Genomic DNA, 20,175 nt, shown 5'->3' with positions numbered 1-20,175 from the left:
TGCGTTGCGTGCGGGAGTGGAAGAGAGCGGGAGAGGGGTGGGCCGCCGGGGGTATGCGTGCACACGCATATCCCGTGGCCCGACGGTTGCTTGCTGACGACTGTGACGCATGGTTCCCGCGCCCTGACCCGCCACCTGCCGCCCCCACCACGCAACTCCTCTGACGTCATCACTACCCTTCTCTTACCTCCACATGAATCGCCGTGCATATAATTTTTCCTCCACGATAATGTCGCAGAAAAATATAGAAAAAGCTTGAAACTGTCGCGGGACTATTATTTTCGCATTTGTACACCACAGAAGGGGTGAATTGTTTGATAACTAGGTATACCCACCTTCGTACTTTAACGCTTGATTCAAAATTTCTCATTATTTTTTGACAGATGCTAAAGTAATCGTACTTTTTTGGCCTATAAGACTTAATTAAATGAACTAAATTTTTGTTATGAAAATACAGTGCGCATGCGCAGTCCTGAGCTTCCTATGGCGGGAAAGGTAAACAAGTGGGTTTGTGTTGTCAAATATGGATGTTAGCCATATGATATATTTTCAAAATTTTTTATTGCTGTATGGTAATATCTAAGAGAGATGCAATTCCAAGTTAGTTGCATAATGAGTTTCTGATAATGAAATTTGTTCTAGAGCGATGAAAACCTTATGTACAAAATAGATTCAATTTTAATAAACTGATTAATCCTCATTTACGATATGTGCTGAATTTCATTCATACTTCTTAGGTAGTATTTATGATTATGGACCCCTGAGGGAATACCCATGCTGCCTATAACTTCTCGATGAACTTGGCTGCCAAGCATACGATGGACCTTTAGGGCTTTCACTCTGGCCAACATACTTGCTTGGTAAGTGGCTTAAATCCTTTTGAAATTATGTCATATACTTGGCACTTAAGGCTTGGTATTCAAATACCTTTTTGGTTCATTAGCTACTTTTCACAATTTCACCTCTTCCTATTTTCACTTAAGTAGAGCCCCTTTTTCATTTGACAACTGCATGATAGTGCTTGTCATCATCTCATTTGTAATGCATTTTCCGTAATTATTCTTTTCTCACCTAAATCTTAATCTCACTAATCTGTACCCACATCTCGCAAACCATCTTCCCTTTTTCTAAAAGTACCCTCTGCAGATTTTATCCTGTCAGCGAATAATCTCCACGTACCTGTTTACCTTCTTATGAAATATTATTTCATTAAATTTTATGATTTTTGTTAGAACTTTTGAATTCTTTGTGGAACTGTACAGGCAGATGAGCTGGTATTAACATATGAACTTAATTTTGGTTCTGCTTCTAAGTTAAGAATAAAGTTCCTCTGCACAATTTGATGTTTCTGAACATAGTGGACTATGTATTGATAAACTTTAACGTTGTTAGATAAAAAGCCTCATTTACATGTGAATTAACTTTCTGATGTTGGAAATATATTAGTGTTGTCTCATAAATATACTAAATCTTTTAAAGACTTCAAAAGCAGACCTTGTGATAGTATAATTTCTGTAGATCATTTTATAGTACATGTTTCTGTACATCTGTCAACGTAAATTGATTTATTGATTTATTTTTTCCGTTGGAGGCTCCAATCATGGACAAAAATCCCCATCAAGGCTGAGCCATATGAAAGGGAAAAAGAAGTGACAAGGGAAAGTATTTACAAATTTTGGAGGAAGTGGAAAAACCTTTTAAAATGGAGTGTTTTAAAATTAGAATATTAGTCTGTGGTTTCCAGATTACACAAGTTCTTGCTTTAACACTATGATAAACCACACAGCAATGCAAGAACTTTTTGTAATGTTTTGATATGATTCTGCTTCTCCATGGAATCTGCCTGGAACGTTTGCAATGTTTTAGTGATACTTTTCATTTTCTCCACAGAATCTGCCTGGAACAATGTCCAACCCAGAAGTTGTGTATGTTTCAGACCCAAAGCTTCTTGCCTGCTGTGATGCAGTACCAATTTTAAAACATCGGGTATGTTTTCATCATTGTCTAAAGGGTCTCAGCTCCTCTATTGATATTATATTAATAGATCTATATGCTCCAGTCTCTTTCCATGAGCTTGAAGGTAGTTTTGACATTCTCCAATGTATAGTAAATGTCTTTGGCTAATTTGAATGTAGTTTTTGGTAAGATACTGGATACTCTGTCAGCTACTATCTCCCTCTTACTGAAATGTTCCTGTAATTTGCTTGTAAAATGGTTGTCATAACATTGCCAGATTTAACAGCCCCATCCTCATCACGTATTTCACCGAGTCAAATTTCATTTATGGTATGTCAAACAAAGCTGGAAACTTCGTAACTCATGGTGTAGGTCATCATAATCCTGAAGCCAAATTCATCTCAAAATTATCATTGTCTAGAAACATATTTTGTTATGATTTCTCATAGCATATTATTTACATTTGGATCAGAAACAGCAGTAACCCCAAATTCTGGGGAATAACACTGGTTAGTCTACACACCTCAGGTAGCCAAAAATCTAACCACAGCAATAAAACAGTTGCTCAAAAAATGGTTCTTTTCCTTTCTAAGACATTTGCTAAGTTGTAGAAAGGTATATAAAGAAAATATTTTTTATTTTATTATTATACTTTGTTGATGTCTCCCGCATTAGCGAGGTAGCGCAAGGAAACAGATGAAAGAATGGCCCAACCCACCCACATACACATGTATATACATACACATCCTCACACGCACGTATACATGCCTATACATCTCAACATATACATATATATACATACACAGACTTCTTTCTTTTTCTTTCATACTATTCGCCATTTCCCGCCTCAGCGAGGTAGCGTTAAGAACAGAGGACTGGGCCTCTGAGGAAACATCCTCACCCGGCCCCCTTCTCTGTTCCTTCCTTTGGAGAAAAAAAAAAATTATATAATATATATATATATATATATATATATTTTTTTTTTTTTTATACTTTGTCGCTGTCTCCCGCGTTTGCGAGGTAGCGCAAGGAAACAGACGAAAGAAATGGCCCAACCCCCCCCATACACATGTATATACATACGTCCACACACGCAAATATACATACCTACACAGCTTTCCATGGTTTACCCCAGACGCTTCACATGCCTTGATTCAATCCACTGACAGCACGTCAACCCCGGTATACCACATCGCTCCAATTCACTCTATTCCTTGCCCTCCTTTCACCCTCCTGCATGTTCAGGCCCCGATCACACAAAATCTTTTTCACTCCATCTTTCCACCTCCAATTTGGTCTCCCTCTTCTCCTCGTTCCCTCCACCTCCAACACATATATCCTCTTGGTCAATCTTTCCTCACTCATTCTCTCCATGTGCCAAACCACTTCAAAACACCCTCTTCTGCTCTCTCAACCACGCTCTTTTTATTTCCACACATCTCTCTTACCCTTATGTTACTCACTCGATCAAACCACCTCACACCACACATTGTCCTCAAACATCTCATTTCCAGCACATCCATCCTCCTGCGCACAACTCTATCCATAGCCCACGCCTCGCAACCATACAACATTGTTGGAACCACTATTCCTTCAAACATACCCATTTTTGCTTTCCGAGATAATGTTCTCGACTTCCACACATTCTTCAAGGCCCCCAGAATTTTCGCCCCCTCCCCTACCCTATGATCCACTTCCGCTTCCATGGTTCCATCCGCTGCCAGATCCACTCCCAGATATCTAAAACACCTCACTTCCTCCAGTTTTTCTCCATTCAAACTCACCTCCCAATTGACTTGACCCTCAACCCTACTGTACCTAATAACCTTGCTCTTATTCACATTTACTCTTAACTTTCTTCTTCCACACACTTTACCAAACTCAGTCACCAGCTTCTGCAGTTTCTCACATGAATCAGCCGCCAGCGCTGTATCATCAGCGAACAACAACTGACTCACTTCCCAAGCTCTCTCATCCCCAACAGACTTCATACTTGCCCCTCTTTCCAAAACTCTTGCATTTACCTCCCTAACAACCCCATCCATAAACAAATTAAACAACCATGGAGACATCACACACCCCTGCCGCAAACCTACATTCACTGAGAACCAATCACTTTCCTCTCTTCCTACAAGTACACATGCCTTACATCCTCGATAAAAACTTTTCACTGCCTCTAACAACTTTCCTCCCACACCATATATTCTTAATACCTTCCACAGAGCATCTCTATCAACTCTATCATATGCCTTCTCCAGATCCATAAATGCTACATACAAATCCATTTGCTTTTCTAAGTATTTCTCACATACATTCTTCAAAGCAAACACCTGATCCACACATCCTCTACCACTTCTGAAACCACACTGCTCTTCCCCAATCTGATGCTCTGTACATGCCTTCACCCTCTCAATCAATACCCTCCCATATAATTTACCAGGAATACTCAACAAACTTATACCTCTGTAATTTGAGCATTCACTCTTATCCCCTTTGCCTTTGTACAATGGCACTATGCACGCATTCTGCCAATCCTCAGGCACCTCACCATGAGTCATACATACATTAAATAACCTTACCAACCAGTCAACAATACAGTCACCCCCTTTTTTAATAAATTCCACTGCAATACCATCCAAACCTGCTGCCTTGCCGGCTTTCATCCTCCGCAAAGCCCTCACTACCTCTTCTCTGTTTACCAAACCATTTTCCCTAACCCTCTCACTATATTTTTGAGATGATAGATGGATGCAATAATTATTTTTGTGGCATTTTCACAAGTGACAGCTGTTCCTGACACCATGGGACTTGTGAGCTATTTAAGGACCTCTGTAATTCAAATTTAAGTGTGCTTTAAACCCAGATGTCAATCTCTTGGCAAAAGAAAATGCAATCCTACATGTGAGGCATTTGTTTTAAATACATCTCCCCCCCCCATTTGCTGTCACATACGGATCATTGTATGGAAAGGTAATGAGTTACGGTAAAGAGAAATGTCAGGAAGACATGTACATAAACTTTCTTTTAGGATCTTGGTTTGTGGAGGCCTGGTGAATAGTGTGACAAGCAGGACATAGATAGCAGGATTTGTATATCTGTAGGTGTGGATATTGTGAACAAAACTTAATAATAATTATATGGAATATGTGTAATATTCTACATGTGTTCCATGCATTTGATTATTATGTTTTCTCTCAATATATGCTGTAACTATGTTTAAAGTCAACATTTTTACAAAATGGGCATCTGGTGATAGGCAGCAGAAGTGCAGATTAGAGGTATCCTGTACTGTTACAATGATTTTTTTCAGTGTTAAGCACATAGATTACCAGACAATCTTACAAACTGTAATAATCTTAAACATTTATATTGTCTTTCCAGGCAACTATAACTCATCATCTCATAGCTGCCTATGGCCTTCTGAATAAAGTGAAAGTACTACCATCTGTTCCAGCTTCTGAGGAGGAAATCAGAGGTTTCCATTCTGAAGAATATGTTAAATTCCTCCAGGTCGCAAAACCTGATAGCCAGGAGTTAATAGAAGATGAATTTGGTTTAGGTGAGAGTGTATTCTTACTTTACTGCAACAGTCTTAATACTGTATACTATGTGTGGGATGTTCTCAGATATTTTAGAAAAAATATTTCCTTAAGTTTATTATGATTGATTTCCATAAGTTTATTATCATTGAATGGGATATAATTTTCTGAGTAAAGTTATGTACAGCTTAACCTGGTGAAGCTTAGTTTTTGGGTGCTATTCAACCTTAAAGTTATGCTTGTCAGCTGCAAGGCATTCGAGGTACATTAGTGTTACTGTCAGGTGAACGTAATGAGATGCTTGGTATTTATGGAAGTTTTTGTCACAAGCAAATGTGTTTACAAAGTGTTTTCATCACTTTATGTGAATGTCACATCACAAATTATTACATGAGGGCACATATCATGTACAAGCTTCCTTGACACCTCCACATAGACTGACTAGTTTGAGGAATATATACCCCTTCTGCAGTGAACATGAAATAGAACAAAGTGACCTATGCATTGAATGGGATATTATCATCTGATATGTGAAAATCAGCTTTTACTAGGTGTGCTCACCATTGTGTTATTTTTGAACTAATCAAGTATTTAAAAATGGTTCATAGGGAGGTGAATAGTGTCAGAAGAATAAGAAAAGTGCGAGATTGACTGAAAATGTGTGAAAAAAAGTTGCAAAAGTGAGTGGGCTTGGAAAAAGAGATGTTTGTAGAGATGTTATGAGAAATTGAGTGAAGAGTGGCATGGCCTTAAAGTAGATGAGACAAAGGGAGTGGAAGGTATTTAGGGGAGTTGTGGATTACGTATGTGATGTAGAAGGTGGGCTATGAGCAAAGAGTGAATGGTGATGAGTGGTGGGATGAGGAAGTGAAAGCAGGGAGTTGAACGTGAATGTTAAGAAAAGTCAGGTAATGAGATTGGATGGTGTGGTAGGAAGTTTGAATGTGCAGGATCTAGAGGTAACTTGAGTGCTTTATGTACCAAGGGATAGACATGACAGTAGGGGGAACCATGGAGGCTGCAGTGAGACATAGGGTGGGAGAGGGATCAGAGGTCCTTGGTGCATTGAGGAGTGTGTGGAAAGGGAGGTCATTGTCTGTTAGGGGAAAGATGGGTATATTTGAACTTATGATAGTGCTAAGAGTTTTGTATAGATGCAAGTCTTGGACCTTGATTCCAAAAGTACAGGGTAGGGTGGACAAGGAAATTAAATCTCTGGGCACAGTATTTGATGTGAAGCTGGTTGATTGTGTAATTAATGATAAAGAGAGAGATTTGGTATTAATGTAAGTGCATTCCCACTGAGAGAACTGTACTGAAATGAAGAGGACAAAGAAAGAATGACTGACAAAGGGAATTTACATGTTAGAAATGAAACAAGGATAGGGAAGTGGGGAAACAGAGGAGGTGGAGTGAACGCGGCTTTGGGTTATTTAGGCCTGAACATTGAGTAAAATAAAGATGTCTAGGATAGGATGAATCAGATCAGTTTGGTATATGGGGGAAGTGTTCTGTTATTTGGGCTTGGAAGTAGATAGCGGGCTCTAGTTTAGTCCATTATAGATGACTGCTAGAGAATTGGTCTGTACAAACTTGCTTGGCAGTAAAAGCAACTGCATATAAAAGAATAAAAAATTTATGTGTTCTTCATGTTTGTATTTATATATAGACATTTTCTTGCAGGATTCGATTGTCCAGTTATAGACAACCTGTGGACAATAGTTTGTCGTGTGGCTGGAGCATCTCTTACTGCGGCTCGTGCCCTCACATCATACCAAGCCAAAATTGCCATTAACTGGTGTGGAGGTTGGCATCATGCTCAGAGGTAAATAGTTCTTTGATTATTTACCTGTTTTTTTGTATGGTTGTTTTTCTGTGTGTGTGTGTGTTACTGCACCTTTGTAACTTTTAGATGTAATTATAAGGAGTTTTGGCTTTCTGACTTTAAACCATATATATCTCATTGACTTTTCCTTTCCAACCCTCAAAATTGAAATATTTCAGGTTGTTTGAAGGACGTATTTAACCTTAGAGTTTCAGTGATATTCATTTAGGAATGAAGAAATCACTTTAGAAGTATGTTTCATTCCATCATTTTGCATGAATGCCTTAAATGTCTCTCAACACACTTTTGCAGTTACTGAATTTATTTTTTGTTTGCTTAAACGAAGTAACCAGTAGTTCAGTTGTAAGAAATTCAATTCAATTTTATCATTTTTTACAGAGATTCTGCTTCGGGATTTTGTTATGTGAATGACATAGTTTTAGCCGTGCGACATCTACATACTAAGTTTGACAAGATTCTATACATAGATCTGGATATTCATCATGGTTAGTTATCATTTGATGAATATATATGTATTAATCTTTGTTTGCAGTTCTTTGGTCTTAATTGTTTTTGCTGTTCTTCCTTTTTTGCTGAAATATTAGCTGAAGTAAGAAACATCAGTTTTGGAGAATATATGAATGGGTTTATATATTTGAAAGCATGCAAGTGAGGAATGTTTAGCTTTTAGGGAGATGACAAATTAATACTCTTGAACACACTTATCAGTCACCCAGGCCTTTACCATGAAATTTCTCTGCCTCTGGAATCCCATGACCTCTGTCAGATTCTTGTTGCCCAGGGTTCTCCTGTCACTTATCTGGTGCATAAGAATTTTCCCAGAAATACACAACAGAATAGAACAGGAAGTGGGAGCAAGGCAGGCATAAAAGCAATATACAGTAAATCCTCGTTTTAATGAACCCCGATATAACGGATTTCGGATTTAACGAACTGAGCAGATAATGAATTAAAGAAATTCAAAAATCTCAAATGCCACACCATGAGGATTTCAGATCGCACTTGTTTTTGGTAGTGTAGGATATACTCGCTTTGTTTTGGTCTCAGACTGCCTCAAGCTACCATGCGGTCAGGTTGTATACAGAGAATTGTGACTTTATGAAATAATTTTGCTGTCCTTACAATTCAAAATGGCATCAAGTGATAGAGGATTTAAAAGAAAGTATGTGGACTGTATATTGTATTAAAGAATGGCCTGTAGGTTACATTCTCGATTTAACAGACTCGCTATTAATGGACAACCCCTCCCCCCGATTAGTCTGTTAAATTGAGGGTTTACTGTAGTCGTCATCATTTTAAGGTTTAATCCAACCTCATCATAAAGCCTTGAGATGTAGTAAAAATGGACAGTGCTTATTTCAGCAGTCACAAAGAATATATATAAAAAAGACGTGCTGGAAATATGTGCTAAAAGGTTTAAATTTATTGTAAGTAATGACTGCATGTGGCTTATACATCAACACATGTCGATTTCTTAGTTACCTGTTGCTGGCAGACTTGTCCATGCTTCACATGATTAATTTTCACTTGAGTAGGACAGTGCCAAGAACAAACTAACACAATCCTCCTCTGTGCACATCTACTCTTAGGCTGTCATATATAATGTATCAGAACCAGAGCATTACGACTGTTTCCAGAGACAAACTCCTCAGTCTAATCAATGGTTTACTTTGATCCCTTCTCATTCCCAAGTTCAATTTTTTCTTTTCATATGTGTGGATAATTTTGTATTTCTAAATTTTTTGTGAATAAGACACAAATATTAGCATATTAAATGATTCCAGGAGATGGTGTGGAAAATGCTTTTCTGTTCAGCCCAAAAGTGATTACGCTGTCATTTCATCAACTGGAGGCAGGCTTCTTTCCAGGCACTGGTGAAGAGAAGGATATTGGCTTAGGAAAAGGCAGATATTGTTGTTTTAATGTTCCCTACAAAGCAGGGATAAATAACAAGCAGTTTCTTTACTTGTTTAAAAGGTAAGTTGTGAAATACAGTATACATCGATTCAGAAACCATACTGCTGGACAGTTTTAACCCATGAGACTGTAAGAACTAGTGGTTTTAGTATTAACATTGTGATTTGCTATATTAATGTTTCCATAAATTTTGCATACGGCAGAGTTGTTAAATTGATATATATATATTATTATAATTTTTATGAAAAACCATTAAAGATCTTTAAGATTTTCACACCACATATTCTTCCCTGACATTGCATAGTAGATGTATGCCGAAAAAAAGGCTAAAGATAGTGAATCCATGCAAAGCTTACTGAGTTTTACAAAGTAAGAATTATAATTTTAAGCATCTCTAATACCATATGTTTAGGCTTCTGTGTAGTACAAACACTTCATATATATTATTTAATGTAAAAAAGACATTGAGAGAGTAACCAGGATGTGCTGAAATGGTTTGGACGTACAGAGAGGATGAGTGAAGAAAGACCGACTCATGGAATCCATGCCAGCATTGGAGGGAGCAAGGTGGAGGTGGAGACCAAATGAATAGAAGGATGGGGTGAAAGAGGCTTCAGGGTTCCAGGGCCTGAACATTCAAAAGGATAAGAGGCATTCATGCAGTAAAATGAATTGGTTTGGCTTAGTACATGGGTTAATGTGAACTGATTAAGGTAAACGATGAAAGAGTGTGTGGTGTTTGAATGTGGATGATAGGCTAAGGTTTCAGTACATTATACTTGACAGGTGAAGAGTGGATGTGTGCAAGTGATGCTGTTGCTTGTTCCCAATGGTAACTTGCTAACGCTGGAGAAGCAAATGTGCATGGAAAAGAAATAATGTAGTGTCTGCAAGATAGAAAGATGATGTACATTTCTACTCCTTTAGAATATTTAGTTAATTGTATCTATGCTAATATCTTACTGGCTATTTACATTTTGGTTTTGAAGTTCCTCATTTCTCTTTCCAGCATACTTTATAAACTATGTGAAGTATATGTCCCAGATGCAGTTGTTTGCCAGTGTGGGGCTGATGCAATTAGTGGGGACCCTATAGGAGGAGCAAATCTAACTTCTGAAGCCTTCCAGTCTTGTGTTTTGCAGATTTGTAACATCAACACACCCACTCTTTTTCTGGGTGGAGGTTAGTTTATGCTTACGCTTGGATATAGAATTGTAATACTTTTCTTTTCTTGACATATTTCTATTCCATACACTTCCCTTTTTGAAAGTTGCTCAGGAGGATAGTAATTTGATTGAAGTTTTATAAAGCTAAGCTTTTACAGGGCATTGACAGCTTCAAGGCAGTACTACGTTTAGGAACAGGGAAATGATGAGCTTCTTTGGGGTGTGGAGTTAAGTGATGAAATTGTACTCATTTTTGTCTATTAACAATGATACAACCTCACCAAAGATAACTTTCTGTGTGCAGATTACTCATGTAAAGGCAGAGTTCAGTAACACCAGAGGATATTTTATTGCATGTGACGAAGACTGATCATTTAAAAAGGAAACATGGAATTGGAATGGTGGATATGTGATGAATGAGGGTGTTAGAGCCAAAGATTTTTAGAGAAGAGCTGATCGATAAAAGGAATGCTTCTATAGTGTGGGAAGTTTGGGAGAACAAGTCAGGAAATATTTGTACAAAATTAGCATCAAACAGGCCTTCATGTATCAAGTTATAGTTTACTTGTATTTTGCTTGATAGGAAAGTGATATGAACTTCTCATACAGAATATAATGCAACAGAATACTTTCTTTTGCACAAAGTCTAACTCAGCTATATTTTTTTCGTATTCATATAGAAAAATATATTCATTGGCTTAAGAAATTGCATTGATAAGCTAAGTAATCTACAATTGACTGATTAATCAGTAAGTTTTAGGTTACTGTTTAACTCATATTGAAAATTGGCAAAAAGTGGCTTGTTCTCTTTTTGCTGCATTTTGTGTGACCTAGTGGATATTTTTTTTTCTCATATTTTTATGTTTGTAATGTTTCAGGAGGCTATGACAAAGTGAATGCGGCCAAACTGTGGACGGTGCTCACCTCTACTCTTGTCAGTAGCCCACTCAGTGCTGAGATTCCAGAACATGAGGTAAAATTTGATTTTTCAAGATGTCTTCCTGTCCTCTAGCTTATACTTGTGTGTGTGTGGTTGTTTGATTACCTATTTGTACTGTGTGGTTAGTGTTTTATTTTGCCATATGATTATAGTTTTTGATTTATCAAAGTTTCACACAGAACAGCATACTGTGCTGTATTCATAATAATTTGTCCAGAAATATGAGAGACTAATAAATAGGTATTTTGTATTGTAAACATAGAAAACACCAAAATGCTCAAGGATTTAGTGTACATACAAGTGCAAATGCTGGAGTGTTTGCAGAGTTAACTGCCCATGCATCCAGCTATGATATAAGCAAACATGGTTTCTCCTTGCTTGCTTTTCCTCCTTTGTGCTGAGTCTTTAGACAAGTTTTGAAGATTTTCTCATGTAAAATGCTATTTTGACCTTCCCAAAATGAGTAAGAGTCAAGCATCAAAGGTGTGAGAGTGACATGGAAAAGCTACCAATGTTAACAGTAAATTTGATATGCTAATGTATGCTAATGTGGTTTGAAAAAGTATAGATTCATACCAGTGAAGCACTTTATTTTGCCACATATTTATTTATTTATTTATTTATTTTGCTTTGTCGCTGTCTCCCGCGTTTGCGAGGTAGCGCAAGGAAACAGACGAAAGAAATGGCCCAACCCACCCCCATACACATGTATATACATACACGTCCACACACGCAAATATACATACCCATACATCTCAATGTACACATATATATACACACACAGACACATACATATATACACAAGCACACAATTCACACTGTCTGCCTTTATTCATTCCCATCGCCACCTCGCCACACATGGAATAACATCCCTCTCCCCCCTCATGTGTGCGAGGTAGCACTAGGAAAAGACAACAAAGGCCCCATTCGTTCACACTCAGTCTCTAGCTGTCATGCAATAATGCCCGAAACCACAGCTCCCTTTCCACATCCAGGCCCCACAGAACTTTCCATGGTTTAACCCAGACGCTTCACATGCCCTGATTCAATCCATTGACAGCACGTTGACCCCGGTATACCACATCGCTCCAATTCACTCTATTCCTTGCCCGCCTTTCACCCTCCTGCATGTTCAGGCCCCGATCACTCAAAATCTTTTTCACTCCATCTTTCCACCTCCAATTTGGTCTCCCACTTCTCGTTCCCTCCATCTCCGACACATATATCCTCTTGGTCAGTCTTTCCTCACTCATTCTCTCCATGTGCCCAAACCATTTCAAAACACCCTCTTCTGCTTTCTCAACCATACTCTTTTTATTTCCACACATCTCTTTTACCCTTACATTACTTACTCAATCAAACCACCTCACACCACATATTGTCCTCAAACATCTCATTTCCAGCACATCCACCCTCCTGCGCACAACTCTATCCATAGCCCACACCTCGCAACCATACAACATTGTTGGAACCACTATTCCTTCAAACATACCCATTTTTGCTTCCGGAGATAATGTTCTCGACTTCCACACATTCTTCAAGGCTTCCAGGATTTTCGCCCCCTCCCCCACCCTATGATTCACTTCCGCTTCCATGGTTCCATCCACTGCCAGATCCACTCCCAGATATCTAAAACACTTTACTTCCTCCAGTTTTTCTCCATTCAAACTTCCTCCCAATTGACTTGACCCTCAACCCTACTGTACCTAATAACCTTGCTCTTATTCACATTTACTCTTAACTTTCTTCTTTCACACACTTTACCAAACTCAGTCACCAGCTTCTGCAGTTTCTCACATGAATCAGCCACCAGCGCTGTATCGTCAGCGAACAACAACTGACTCACTTCCCAAGCTCTCTCATCCCCAGCAGACTTCATACTTGCCCCTCTTTCCAAAACTCTTGCATTCACCTCCATAACAACCCCATCCATAAACAAATTAAACAACCGTGGAGACATCACACACCCCTGCCGCAAACCTACATTCACTGAGAACCAATCACTTTCCTCTCTTCCTACACGTACACATGCCTTACATCCTCGATAAAAACTTTTCACTGCTTCTAACAACTTGCCTCCCACACCATATATTCTTAGTACCTTCGACAGAACATCTCTATCAACTCTATCATATGCCTTCTCCAGATCCATAAATGCTACATACAAATCCATTTGCTTTTCTAAGTATTTCTCACATACATTCTTCAAAGCAAACACCTGATCCACACATCCTCTACCACTTCTGAAACCACACTGCTCTTCCCCAATCTGATGCTCTGTACATGCCTTCACCCTCTCAATCAATACCCTCCCATATAATTTGCCACATAATAATTTTGAATGTATTCAAGTATCACACAGAACAGCATACTGTACTATATTTGATAAATTATGTCCAGAAATATTTATAGATATATATAAAGTTACTCTGTTGTAAACATTGAAATGCTCATTTTTAGTTACATTCAAGTGCATACACTATAATATTCACTTTAGAGTTTGTTTACTGATGCATCTGGATTAGATACAAACAAAAACCATGGCATGCTGGTGTTTCCATGTTCTCTTCTCTCAGATTTATAAAGTGGCAGGTCCAAAACACCTTGCGACTTACAGTGGAGAATGGCTTATATTCAAATATATATGGGACATCCATCAGAAACTACTCTCCCAGATGTATGATAGTTACTCATTCTCATGTGAGCTATGGGTACCATCTGTCACTCCGACACACACACACCTTTTGAGTATTCCACAAGATCCTTTGTGCCCACAGTGCAACTGCCACAGCTATGACACTGAACACTTACAGCTCATTTGCTCAGCACTCTTCCTGCAATGCATCAATACATGGCTTATAAGCAGTTTGATCTGAATATATGAATGGGAATTTTTTGTGAATGTTGTTCTTGAGTAAGACGAACAGGAGTGGACATCACTTTTTGTGAAATACACTTTTAGAGCTTGGCGTATTGAGATTCTGCTTAAGCCATCTTACTGTTATTATAGAAATTATGATTGAAAAGTGGCTTGTTCTCTTTTTGCTGCATTTTGTTTGTCTGTGACCTAGTGTGATTACCTGTTGTATTCATAAGAACAAGTGGAATATAGTAAGGGATTTACTGTGTTGAGAGAGACATTATACATTGTTTATAAGCAATTTGATCCCAATATATGAATGAGAATTTTTAGTGAATATTGTTCTTGAGTAAGATGGACAGGAGTAGACATCACTTTCTGTAAGATATACTTTTTGATTTTGGCATACTGAAATTTTGCTTAAGCCATCTTACTTGTATTACTGAAATGATGATACCTTTGGCTCATGAAGTTAGAACAATGTGATTAGCTGTTTTATTTGTAACATGTATTTTCATGAAATGTTTTGTGTTTCCAGTTCTTTCCATTGTATGGCCCAAGCTTTGAGTTGGAAGTTACTGCAGGGCTCCGAAAGAGTGAGAACACACAGAAGTCTTTGGATGAAACTATTCAAGCAGTTCATGGTAGGTATAACACAACACAATATATGTTTTCAATATCTTTGAATTAGCTTGGATGTGATTTTTAACATAGAATATATTAAAGAATTTTTGAAATATGGAATTTATAGCCAAATACAATGTGAGTGTGTAAATAATGAAATCCATGTAGCCAACCGTATGCCCTCATTATATATACCTTCACTTTTTCCTGCATTCAGAGCAGTATAGAGTTTCTCAAAAGAATTTCAGTTACTGTCTCTAATCTTTCAACTGTTAAAGATCACTTCATTTATTTAATGAAGAGATCAACATTGGTTGCATTGTTACCAAAGACAAAGTAAAGCATTTATCACCTAATTACATCGTAAATATTGACACATTATAAGAGAAAAGAATCCCTATGAAAACACACAAAAGGTAAAGTCAATTAAGAAAGTAGAAAAAAATTCATGGCTTTTTGGAATGTATGGTAACAATGATGGAATTACAACCAAAGAAAAGAATCGTCTATGGAGACGAAGATAAGTCCTTTTAATCCTCTCTTCAAGGATCAACTGAATTGCTGCCATAACTTGATATTAATCCAGTACTGCTATAATCAATTATGCAGTTTTCTAGGTACTTTCAGAAGCAATAAGAAAAAACAAAGTGTATATTAGAATATTCTTTTTCTTTCTTTCATACTATTCGCCATTTCCCGCGATAGCGAGGTAGCGGTAAGAACAGAGGACTGGGCCTTTGAGGGAATATCCTCACCTGGCCCCCTTCTCTCTCCCTTCTTTTGGAGAAAAAAAAAAAACGAGAAGGGAGGATTTCCAGCCCCTCCCGCTCCCTTCCCTTTTAGTCGCCTTCTACAACACGCAGGGAATACGTGGAAAGTATTCTTTCTCCGATTGATTTTCTTACTCTAAAGCACACTCACATGAATTCAGAAATACAGTTACTGTAGTGCACTCCAAAGGTGGGAAATGCTAAGTAGTGATACTTAAGTATTAGTGAAGGATTAGAGGATTGTGTTGAGTCATGGACTTGCTATTAAGGATTACAGGATTGTGTCAAGTCCTGGACTGTTGTGGTTGATGCATGTGAGACTTTGAAGTATTCAAGATTCTTTTAAGAATGTACAGATGAATTAGAGAATTACCAATAGACTCTATCTGCAGAAGCACAAATAATATCAGTCTGAGAATTGAAGCAAAGTATTTGTTAAGTTTGTTAAAAATTCTGTTGAAGAAAAAGCACTTAACCTAATTCAGAATAAAATTGTTGCCCACAGATTTGTATCCATTATTTCCAGTGAAATCAGTCTAGTCTAGTAGTGCATGGCTTCCTAGGAGATTACTTCTTGGGAAATTAAACTCAGTTAATTATAAATTGCTACTTGGGTTGAGATTGTAAGTGGTGTAGTGATTAGTATTCATGACTGTTTCCTGTGTTTGTAAGACAGCGCCAAGAACAGACAATGAAAAGGCCTCATAGCTATCATATATCATATGTTCATTTCATATATATATATAAGCTGAAAAAGTTGATGCCTGACTAGGTGAGTGTGAAAGGAGAAATTTGAGAGTAAATGTGGATGCGAATAAAAGATTGCGAGGTATGGACTATAGATAGGGTTGTGCGGAGGATGGTGGATGTGTTGGAAATGAAATGATTGAGTACAATTTATTGTGTGAGATGGTTTGATCGAATGAATAATGAAAAGGGAAGAAAGATGAATGGAAATATAAATAGTATGGTTGAGAGAACAGAAAAGGGTGTGTTGAAATGGTTTGGACATATGGTGAGAATGAGTGAGGAAAGGTTGTGTCAGAAGTGGAGGGCTCCAGAATTGGGGGGACCAAATTTGAGACAGAGGGATGGAGTGAAAAAGATTTTGAGCGATCAGGGCATGAATATGCATGAGATTGAAAGGCGTGCACAGAATAGAGTGAATTGGTACGATGTGGTATACCAGGGTCAACATGCTGTCAATGGACTGAACCAGGGCATGTGAAACATCTGGGGTAACCATGGAGAGGTCTGTAGGGACTGAATGTGGATAGGGAGCTGTGGTTTCGATGCATTACACATGACAGCTCGTATATGGACGTGAGCAGATATAGCCTTTCTTCATCTGTTTCATGGCACTACTTCACTGATGAAGGGGATGGCAATGCTGTTTCCTGTGGGGTGGGTTGGTGCCAGGAATGGATGAAGATGAGCAAGTATGAATACATACATGTGTATATATGTAAGTGCATGTATGTGTATACACTGTATATGTAGGAATATGTCATTCCTCTTCTGTTCTCTGGTGCTACCTAACAAATGCAGGAAACGGCAAGTAAAAAAAATATATATATGTTCAATAAACCATCAGTTTAATTGACTAATCAAGGGGAGGGGGTGTCCATTAATGCTGAAAGTATGTTAAATCATATGTAACCTGTGGGCCATTTTTAATACAATATACAGTTCACACACTTTATTTTAACTCCTCTATCACTTGATGCCATTTTGAATTGTGAGGATTGCAAAAGTATTAAAGTGTATACAACCTGACCGCATTAGCATACCCCATGCTACCATGGAAATAAAATGTTTGAGGACTAAGTGGTTTGATTGAGTTAGCAATGAAAGGGTAAGAGAGATGTGTGGTATTAAAAAGAGTGTGGTTGAGGGAGCAGAAGAGTGTGTGTTGAAATGGTTTGGACATATGAAGAGAATGAGTGAGGAAAGTTTGACAAGGAAGCGGAGGGAGCAAGGAGAAGCAGGAGACCAAATTGGAGGGGGAAGGATGGAGTGAAAAAGATTTTGAGCGATCAGGGCCTGAATATGCAGGAAAGCGAGAGGCTTGCAGGGAATAGAGTGAATTGGAACGATGTGATATGCCGGGGTCGATGTGTTGTCAATGGGCTGAACCATGGCATGTGAAATGTCTAGGGTAAACCATGGAAAGGTCTGTGGGGCCTGGAGGTAGGTAGGGAGCTGTGGTTTCGGTGCATTACACACGACAGTTAGAGACTGATTGTGAATGATTGTGGCCTTTTTTGTTTGTTTTGCTGGCACTACCCTGTTGACGCAGGGGGTAGCAGTACCATTTCTTGTGGGGTGGGGTGGCACCGGAAATGGATTGAAGGCAAGCAAGTATGAATATGTACATGTGTGTATATATATATATATATATATATATATATATTATATATCGAGGATGTAAGGCATGTGTACGTGTAGGAAGAGAGGAAAGTGATTGGTTCTCAGTGAATGTAGGTTTGCGGCAGGGGTGTGTGATGTCTCCATGGTTGTTTAATTTGTTTATGGATGGGGTTGTTAGGGAGGTAAATGCAAGAGTTTTGGAAAGAGGGGCAAGTATGAAGTCTGTTGGGGATGAGAGAGCTTGGGAAGTGAGTCAGTTGTTGTTCGCTGATGATACAGCGCTGGTGGCTGATTCATGTGAGAAACTGCAGAAGCTGGTGACTGAGTTTGGTAAAGTGTGTGGAAGAAGAAAGTTAAGAGTAAATGTGAATAAGAGCAAGGTTATTAGGTACAGTAGGGTTGTGGGTCAAGTCAATTGGGAGGTGAGTTTGAATGGAGAAAAACTGGAGGAAGTGAAGTGTTTTAGATATCTGGGAGTGGATCTGGCAGCGGATGGAAACATGGAAGCGGAAGTGGATCATAGGGTGGGGGAGGGGGCGAAAATTCTGGGCGCCTTGAAGAATGTGTGGAAGTCGAGAACATTATCTCGGAAAGCAAAAATGGGTATGTTTGAAGGAATAGTGGTTCCAACAATGTTGTATGGTTGCGAGGCGTGGGCTATGGATAGAGTTGTGCGCAGGAGGATGGATGTGCTGGAAATGAGATGTTTGAGGACAATGTGTGGTGTGAGGTGGTTTGATCGAGTGAGTAACGTAAGGGTAAGAGAGATGTGTGGAAATAAAAAGAGCGTGGTTGAGAGAGCAGAAGAGGGTGTTTTGAAGTGGTTTGGGCACATGGAGAGAATGAGTGAGGAAAGATTGACCAAGAGGATATATGTGTCGGAGGTGGAGGGAACGAGGAGAAGAGGGAGACCAAATTGGAGGTGGAAAGATGGAGTGAAAAAGATTTTGTGTGATCGGGGCCTGAACATGCAGGAGGGTGAAAGGAGGGCAAGGAATAGAGTGAATTGGAGCGATGTGGTATACCGGGATTGACGTGCTGTCAGTGGATTGAATCAAGGCATGTGAAGCGTCTGGGGTAAGCCATGGAAAGCTGTGTAGGTATGTATATTTGCGTGTGTGGACGTATGTATATACATGTGTATGGGGGGGGGGGCTGGGCCATTTCTTTCGTCTGTTTCCTTGCGCTACCTCGCAAACGCGGGAGACAGCGACAAAGTATAATAATATAAATAAAATATAATATATATATATATATATATATATATATTATATAATATATATGATTTTTTTTTTTTTTTTGTCGCTGTCTCCCGCGTTTGCGAGGTAGCGCAAGGAAACAGACGAAAGAAATGGCCCAACCCACCCCCATACACATGTATATACATACGTCCACACACGCAAATATACATACCTACACAGCTTTCCATGGTTTACCCCCGACGCTTCACATGCCTTGATTCAATCCACTGACAGCACGTCAACCCCGGTATACCACTTCGCTCCAATTCACTCTATTCCTTGCCCTCCTTTCACCCTCCTGCATGTTCAGGCCCGATCGCACAAAATCTTTTTCACTCCATCTTTCCACCTCCAATTTGGTCTCCCTCTTCTCCTCGTTCCCTCCACCTCCGACACATATATCCTCTTGGTCAATCTTTCCTCACTCATTCTCTCCATGTGACCAAACCATTTCAAAACACCCTCCTCTGCTCTCTCAACCACGCTCTTTTTATTTCCACACATCTCTCTTACCCTTACGTTACTTACTCGATCAAACCACCTCACACCACACATTGTCCTCAAACATCTCATTTCCAGCACATCCATCCTCCTGCGCACAACTTTATCCATAGTCCACGCCTCGCAACCATACAACATTGTTGGAACCACTATTCCTTCAAACATACCCATTTTTGCTTTCCGAGATAATGTTCTCGACTTCCACACATTCTTCAAGGCGCCCAGAATTTTCGCCCCCTCCCCCAACCTATGATCCACTTCCGCTTCCGTGTTTCCATCCGCTGCCAGATCCACTCCCAGATATCTAAAACACTTCACTTCCTCCAGTTTTTCTCCATTCAAACTCACCTCCCAATTGACTTGACCCACAACCCTACTGTACCTAATAACCTTGCTCTTATTCACATTTACCTTAACTTTCTTCTTTCACACACTTTACCAAACT

The 20,175-nt window shown here is 39.0% G+C and overlaps 1 protein-coding gene across 7 annotated transcripts in view; it reads left to right on the top strand.

Moving 5' to 3' along the window:
- The window catches only part of LOC139763100 (histone deacetylase 8-like), a 48,072-nt gene that overhangs the window by 23,147 nt on the left and 4,750 nt on the right, over positions 1–20,175 (top strand). For 2 of the 7 annotated variants that reach the window (XM_071688743.1, XM_071688739.1), the window contains 9 exons: positions 738–860; positions 1,891–1,986; positions 5,338–5,515; positions 7,179–7,320; positions 7,720–7,826; positions 9,126–9,318; positions 10,268–10,440; positions 11,303–11,397; positions 14,763–14,868. In XM_071688743.1, the coding sequence (XP_071544844.1) occupies positions 1,906–1,986; positions 5,338–5,515; positions 7,179–7,320; positions 7,720–7,826; positions 9,126–9,318; positions 10,268–10,440; positions 11,303–11,397; positions 14,763–14,868 (1,075 nt within the window). In that variant the 5' untranslated portion in view covers positions 738–860; positions 1,891–1,905. The other 5 variants (XM_071688745.1, XM_071688740.1, XM_071688738.1 and 2 more) reach the window with 5 other exon arrangements.

Source organism: Panulirus ornatus, chromosome 46 (genome assembly GCF_036320965.1).
Source record: "Panulirus ornatus isolate Po-2019 chromosome 46, ASM3632096v1, whole genome shotgun sequence".
Lineage (NCBI taxonomy): Eukaryota > Metazoa > Arthropoda > Malacostraca > Decapoda > Palinuridae > Panulirus > Panulirus ornatus.
This window is presented reverse-complemented; position numbering and strand designations above follow the sequence as displayed.